Raw genomic sequence first — 8,428 nt, 5'->3', positions numbered from 1 at the left:
CTGTTGTACTTCGTTCAGTTACGTATTGCGGTTTTTACTATCATGTTTTTGATCAAAATTGAGCTCCAAACACGCAGAATATTTTTCATCTACCTCCATGTCTGAAAAAGGTGTTTCGCTTTAAACGTGTCCAATTTGGCCCGTCCTGTACACTTGGTATGGCAATTGAAAAGTTCGTTTTATATTGAAAATTTGAGCTGCTAGGTCAAAAAATAGACAATATGAAATAATGACTTACCACTCCCGGCTTTGTACCAGACTGGGCAGAGTCCGTTGCTGGTATTGGTGGCTCTCTAGCATCAGCTTCATTACATACTCGAAAGAGCATCTCCACCTCCTCCGGGTCCAGAACTGGTAACTCCTCTGAGACCTGTAACAAAATGGGTATTATAAAATCTTAATTTTTGGTATTAATTTTTATATTGATAATTTGAGCTGCTAGGTTAAAAAATAGACAATATGAAATAATGACTTACCACTACCGGCATTGTACCAGACTGGGCAGAGCCCGTTGCTGGTATTGGTGGCTCTCTAGCATCAGCTTCATCCCATACTCGAAAGATCATCTCCACCTCCTCCGGGGCCAGACCTGGTAACTCCTCTAAAACCTGTAACAAAATGGGTATTATAAAATCTTAATTTTTGACTGATAACATAAGAACGAGATAGAAAATGCCGAAGGGAAGAAATTTATAAACTGCGAATAACATCACTTTGGGGTTTAAATTTGATGCTCAGGAATCCCCAGTATCAATAAGATGTATCAAAGTATATGTGGTGATATTTCAGATTTTATAATTTTTACTCTGAATATTACGTGGTAATTAATATTATATAAATAATAATTGGTTATCAGCAAGTTTCCACATATTTGGTTTCTTTTTAGATGTTTTGGAGGTGCTGGGTTCACAAAATAAAGGGATCTGTATACTTACAACTACCGGAGGCGGTACCTCGGAATAGGCAGGTACGTCGATGGTAGGTGCTGGAAGTTGACCCTTGATCTGTAAAATTAAAATAAATGTAAATATAAAATGCTTATATATATGAACTAAATTTCTCAAAATTTTGTTCAAAAAAAAGTGTGAAGTAAGGACTTACAGGGGCCGGAGGTGGAACGCAGGCTAGGGTGGGATAGTCAGAGGGAGCATACACAGGCAGTTGGCAGTTCTAGAAAAAATTAAGTAAATTTAAAAAGCCTATATGAACTAAATTTTCAAAATTTTGTTCTAAAACAAAAAGTGTGAAGGACTTAGAGGCCGGAGGTGGAACGCAGGCTGGGGTGGGATAGTCAAGGGGAGCATACACAGGCAGTTGGCAGTTGTGAAAATTAGTAGAAATTTTAAAAATACTATATGAACTAAATTTTTCAAGAATTTTGTTTCAAAACTAAAAATTATTGAAGTAAGGACTTGAGACGGAGGTGGAACCTTAATTTAGAAGTTGGGATAGTCCTGGAGACCTTTACAGGCAGTTAGCAAGTTCTGTTAAAGAAAATTAGTAAATTTAAAAAAAGCTTCTATGAACTAAATTTTCAGGTACATTCAAAACTAAAGAATGTGAAGTAAGGACTTACAGGGACCGGAGGTGGAACGCAGGCTGGGGTGGGATGGTCAGGGGGAGCATACACAGGCAGTTGGCAGTTCTGTAAAAGAAAAATAAGTAAATATAAAATAATTTTTTTTTTTTTTTAAATGGAACTTTGGTGTGCTGTATATTATTTTCATTCTTTTTATAGTATACCTAATAACAGTGCAATGAAATAGTTATTACAGTAAAAGTGTGTTTATGAACATGATTACAACAACGAGTGTGCATGAACGACGAGGTAGTAGACCGAGTCGTTCTAATCACACGAGTGTTATCATGTTCGCTACTGTCACATATACAACCGTTTATCAACTTGTAGAAAAATTGGAAAATGCTATTTTAAATTTCGTTTATTAGTCGCCTACCTTTAACACTTTTAACTATGACATTTGTCACATTTATGCTGAAAATCAGTTGCCCTGTCAAAGTAAACCTGGTACTTTTGCCAAGAAAAATCATTTTAAAGAAAGAGTGATGAGCGATTCCGAAGAATACTCCCTTCAGATGTAGAACTTGCCGCAGTTTGTGCCACGGAATCATTATTGCCGGAAAAGTTAATATATTTAGATGTTCGTAGTTGTTTTCATTATTATGGCAACTAGTTCTGTTATAGATTCATACTTACCACTAGTTGTGTTACGAATCTCATAAGGTAATTGAAATACTAAAAAATAGTGATTCTTTGTAAAAACGTTATATAACTAAACGGTTGAGACTAAAAATTATTTTACAAATTTTTGGAAAATTGAAAGTTGTACACATTCCTTGATTCAAAATATTAACTTACCAGTGGAGGAAGAGTTTGCTGCGCGTATGTTCTGGGGGCCAGGTTGGTAGTTGACCCTGAAGGGCCATAGTAGTAGTTAGAAGGAGTCTGGGTACTGATTTTGCTAAGATTTTGCGAAACTGTAAAAAATATATTTGTTTAATGAAAGTTCTTAAATTAAAAAATAATCTACATTATGAGTTCTTGCTTCGAAAAAGTACCATATCATATACCATTTTTTTTCATTATTCCGAACATGGTAGTTCTATTTTTTAAATATTTTTTTTTATTTTATTCTAATTTCTAAGTTTTGAATAATATTTTTAAAAAATGTTATTACAAAATATAATTCTTATTTTAAAAAATACGATTTTTTGTGTAATGAGATTGTCTTACGTTGTGTAGACATTGATAATTGTACTAACTTGAAATACTTTTTATAAAAAAAATAACTACATATCTTAGTTGTGTATCCTAAACATATGTGTATCCATTGGTACTTACTTGAGGAGGATGTTGCATTATGGGGGGCATGGTTCGATAGGAACTGCACACACCAGGCTGTTGATAGGATTGATAGGAACCATTATACGGATGGTACCGACACGATGTTGGTCTCCTAACCTGCAAATACATATCACGGATTATTATTTAAATAGGGTACCTTCGAAAGTAGCAAAACAATGCTTTAGTATGTAGGTTATTAGTATTATTATTTGGGTTTGGAACTTTTGGTGTTACAACGTCAACACTTTAGTTTTGCACTGGACACGCGTTTCGCTAACCATGTTGGCATCATCAGATGATTAAAACTGATTTTAGGTGATTAGGAGTTTTAATAATCTACTGATGATTCTCCAACATTAATAACTATAGAACATGTTGAGTCTAAAAAGGCAGAATGTTCTAATGGTTTTTGAATTAGAGTTTTTGTACACTTAGGTTATTTTTGCTTAATTATAGTACTATAGGAAAAGTCGTGCACCTAGTGACATTTTACAAGAAATTTATGTAATAATATAATAATGAATAACTTATTGAGCAGTAAATTCGAAAAACTTGTTTTGATAGAGCCCATAGAGCTAACCAACAGATATTCCAATGTGAAAAAAATGTGAATTAGAGACAAGAGATTAAGTTAAAAAAAATCATACAACAAATTAAAAAATGTAGTAAAATCTATTTAAATATATGATTTTTGAGAGATTTTTTTGTATTATAGAGGGCGAGTCTTAAATATGTTCAAATATTTTTAGGGCTGGCAGATGTGGATTAAAGATATAAGATATATATATTAGTTTTTTTACCACATTTGTTTCAATACTAACCAAAATATACTGAAGCCACGGTGTTTCTTTTTTGTAAAAGAAATACAGCGATACAATATATTTTAGTTGGCATTAAAGACACAGACTGGTAGAAAACTTTAAATCTCTTCCTTTCTCGAAAATATCAAAATAAGTTGACACTTCTTAGTGTGGTATGGATTTTCAATTCAACCCCTAAGGGGGTGAAATCAGGGGTAGATTTTATATAAGAAAAAAATGAGATATAAAACTAAGTGCCTTCAAGGGAATGATCAGACCTTCAGAAACGATTTTGAAAATTCTAAGGGGTGAGAATTTGTATAAATGATTTTTTTTTTAATCCAATCCCTGAGGTATGAACATTTTACATGGAACTAAAGTGGGCACTTTGAAACTGTTTCAAAAAACCATCCCCTAAGAGGCTAAAATTAGGAACGAAAGTTTGAACAAAAATAGTTAAAATGTAGCTTCTAAAAGTATGAAACTTTGCACAGGGTTTTTTTAAGCGGTGTAATTGAACACTTTTTGAATTTACTATAAAAGCTTTATAAAATCGATCTTAGCAGTCTGAAATTTTAAATGGATGTTCCTGTGTGATGAGAGTGAGTTTTCAATAGTGATTTTTGGAAATTCATCCCTATGCGTGTGAAATTAGGGGCGAACATTTGTTAAAATGGTTCTATAACAACAGATACTTGATTAGACCACGTTTTCTCAGATTAAAATGAACTGTTAGGTCGTTTTTTAAGTTTAAAGTAAGATGACATGAAAATTTAGAAATGCTGTTTCTTTTTTGTAAAATTTTAATCATATAAAAATGTAAGAAACTTCAGATTTTTACACCGGACAGTCCCAAGGAAAACTAGTCTTTTATAAGTTACTGCCAAAATTATTTTTAAATTTAGTATATTTCGACCCCAAACACGATTATAGGGTTTTTTAGTTGAGAATAATCTCACTTGATAATGGAAAAAATAGAAAGTAGATTAAATTTACCAAAGGAAAAAAACAGAAAAGATCAGTGGTTCTCAAAATTTAAGCAGAAAAATATATTTACTTTTTCTGCACTACAGTAAAGCTATCGGTTATTTTTTGAACTTATTTGGATTAAAGAGGATATAATATCATGTTTCTTTTATCAGGATCTACCAGCTCTAACATTTCCACTTATTTAAAACTTACCCTGTATATTATTTTAAACAACTGTTAAATTAAGTTTAGAGATAATAGCTTAAATATTAAAGGTATACATATTAATATATTCCTATAATATATTAATAATGTATATATAGATATTAATATATTATAAGTAGGTACAATAATTAATCAATAACAACAAAATATCAAAAATAAGCTGCCATATACTTAAACATTATAAGAAAATATATCCTTGAAATATTTTATATAATATCTTGTACAAAATAAATCAGAATTAGATAAAGCAATTTTTGAACAATACTTAAATTCGGAATTTAAGATATAACTTATAATTAAAAATAAATTTATTTAAAGTATACATGGCACATGAAAATATATAGAAAAATAAGTACACTTACAGTTGCTAAAGTTTTTAAAATTGTTATAACTAACGTTGAATCCCTGCATGTTCATCGTTCAAAGTTTGGAGAATTCGAGAGGAAACACACTAAACTTGAAATTACACGGAAAACTGACCAAAAATTGCAAAACATTGATATTTATAGGAAACCCTCCCGCCCTACCTCTTTATTATTAACAATGGGGATAGGGCTGGACCAATCAGGTACGCGTCTGGGGGTGGTTCCGCCCTCGCCCTGGTACTCGGTACCCAGTTGTCTCAATTAACTCTAGTGGGGAAAATTATATTTTCTAATGCCAAGCATATAGGAACATGACAAAATTGAATTTTTTTGATTTTTGGTTTCATATAAAATGTTAGTTTATTAATTATAGTATTTTTAAAGAGGAAGATTGAAATATATCTTGTTAATTTCAGTATTATCTTTATTTAACGATAGCTTATCAAGAATCTTAAAAGTTCAGTCTATGCCTCTCTAAAAAGGGCATAGCACAGTGGTTCCCAGATAAGTCATTACTTAGAAATATAAATTTCAAAATGTTTTTGCATATGGCATTATAATACTTTTCTTATAGTCCCCTGTAAACGATACATAATAAATATTTTACCAAAATAAAAGTAAGCCTAGTGTAGCGCTTTTTATTAGAAATGTCACATTTTTGCTACTGATATCAAGTTGACATAAACAGTTTTCATATAACTTAAAATTAGGCCCTTTTTCAGGTGATAGCTGTTGCCTTTTCTGTAATGGACGTTCAAGAAAAAAAATTAAAAGAACTTTTTTTTTTTTTTTTTTTTTTTTTTTTTTTTTTATTATTTTTATATTAGTAGTTTTTTAAAATAGTATTTTACATTTTGCTAATCACTCTTGAGACTTTTAACTTCTTTCCCTTTCAAATCCTCTTAAACGGCATGATAATACTTGTTAAAGTATATTGCATATAAATTAGTACCTTGGCTGCCATGGTGCCGCCGGATCTTTACCGGGTGGTTAAAAGATTGACTTTTGTCTTTAAATAAAAGTAACTTATTTTTCCTCTTCGTGTCAATTTATTTCGATGGACCCCTGTATATCAGTGATAATAGGCAAAGTCATATTTATAAAACGAAACAACTGTCTCTTTATTTTTTCAACATTTTTTTTCTTTTTCATTTTCAATATGAAAAAACATGTACATATGTGCAAACATAATCTGTATCTGTATACCTTTCCGAATAGTTAGAACTTACAATGCAGATCACACGAACTGGGCCCAATTTTTTTTAATACATATTACATTAAGTTTTTTATATACATTTGTTAGCATTTGTTATCAATTTCTATTAAAACAGGTGGGAATCAAAGCTATATCTGAATCTAGCAGTTATGATACTTTGATAAGAGACACTGTGCATAGCAGTAATTTTGATTTAAACGTTTAGATTTTATTTTTTTTAAATGTTTCTGACTTCAACGCTCTTCGGTTTGAGTTACACTCTATGAGACATTAAATCTTTTTTGTAGCAGTCAAATTTCTTGAAATAAGCTAATTTTGAGAAGTTTCTTCTACCGAGTATTACATAAACCAAAATGTTAGATTATTTGAGATTTGGTTTTACTGGTTTTAGTAAGGTTTGCAAATCTTGAGATATTTAAATGCCAATCTACATACATAGTCATTCCAAGAACAAATATTTTACAGCATACTAAGCAGAGACACCAATTTCTGAAAGTTAGATTTCCCTGATTCCTATATTTTATTTTTTTTGCAACCATTTCTTACTAAATATGAATGTTACTGTTCCATTTAAAAAACCAGAAGAAACATTATTTAATATTTTAGAAAGTTTGGCGTAGATTTTGAACATCTATTATGTTTTTAGATTATATATCATTGCCTGTAAAGTTTGGCCTGAACCATCTAAAAACTCTGAACCCATTCTCTTTGGTTTCAGGACAGTTTCTTGTATTAATAATAATTTTTTTAAGAATGGCTGAAAAAATTATATTTTTATATGTTACCTGTATCTCTAAAACTATATATATACTGCTATCTTAGGATTGTAAAGTGATGATCAAAATGGAAGCGAAAATGTAATAATACAGAGTGTTACATTTAAAAAAATCATCGATCCACTCACACTTTTGTGAACCACCCTATGGAAGTAAATATTTTCCTGAAATACATCCTCGTACATACTTGGTTTATTGGTTTAAAAAATAATGTTTATTTAAAAATGTTTTTATACTTAAAGTGCCTCTAATAAAAATATATTAAAAAATGCAAGACTTGCAAAAATCTCGCAGCAACACCATGACGAAGACTACTTATTAACTGCTTGGTCTTGCATTTGCTCATCATTACTAGAGTATAACTTTGTTGCCCGACAAATTAGTACCAACAATTTAATCAAAAGAGGGATCCACAAAGTTAATATATTTGAAACAAACGGCAAACTATAAATGTAGAAAACATTATTATTATTTATACATACCTTATAAACGCCATGCTTTTTAGAAACAGTATGTTTAACTACTGAATTTAATATGCGAACTGTATCGAGATCCGTTGGGATTTTTTGCGATGTTAAATATATTTTTATAGTTTTTTAGTGCAAGGTGGAATTCAGGCCCAACACACTATTTCTATTTGTTAAAAGAATATATAAATATATTAACTTATTTAAAATTATTACAATTCAGATATTTTGATCTATTGCCTTCGATATGTCAACTTTTTCGATATATTTTTAGACTTAATATTTATCAGTTTATACAGTCTCATTGTTTTAAACATATACAGGGTGGCCCATTAGTGCGAGGAAGTCTAATATCGTAGTCGCTGTCGAAGACATGACATTTTTTTATACTGATAAATATAGGGTACCTATCACTTAAAAAATATGCTAAAGTTTTAAGTTTTTTTAAATTGCACCCCATATCAAACACACGAAAATGGGACACCCTGTACATTTAGATATTTCTATCATTTTTGGTTTATTAGAACACATCATCTTGTTGTCTTAGTAATATTCATAGCAAGTACAGATGTGACTTATCATCAAAAAATTTTGTGATCAAGTAAGATTGAATTTGACTGTTCTTGATTGTTGTATACATGGTTTATCATTGCACACTTAATCATAAAATATTTGCCATCATATTATAAAATTGTTTATTACATGGGAACACCACACGACCGCAAGCCTGAGAAAGTTTTAAAAAAA

General features: G+C 30.7%; 1 protein-coding gene across 1 annotated transcript in view; it reads right to left on the bottom strand.

Moving 5' to 3' along the window:
- Positions 1–8,428, bottom strand: part of LOC115883900 (extensin-like) — a 44,011-nt gene that overhangs the window by 19,374 nt on the left and 16,209 nt on the right. The window contains exons 5-8 of the mRNA XM_030902324.1: positions 1,102–1,170; positions 936–1,004; positions 477–608; positions 239–370 (exon numbers count right to left, since the gene is read on the bottom strand). Coding sequence (XP_030758184.1) covers positions 239–370; positions 477–608; positions 936–1,004; positions 1,102–1,170 — 402 coding nt within the window. The remainder of the gene's footprint in view (positions 1–238; positions 371–476; positions 609–935; positions 1,005–1,101; positions 1,171–8,428) is intronic.

Source organism: Sitophilus oryzae, unplaced genomic scaffold (genome assembly GCF_002938485.1).
Source record: "Sitophilus oryzae breed Bouriz unplaced genomic scaffold, Soryzae_2.0 scaffold_2006_pilon_pilon, whole genome shotgun sequence".
NCBI lineage: Eukaryota > Metazoa > Arthropoda > Insecta > Coleoptera > Curculionidae > Sitophilus > Sitophilus oryzae.
This window is presented reverse-complemented; position numbering and strand designations above follow the sequence as displayed.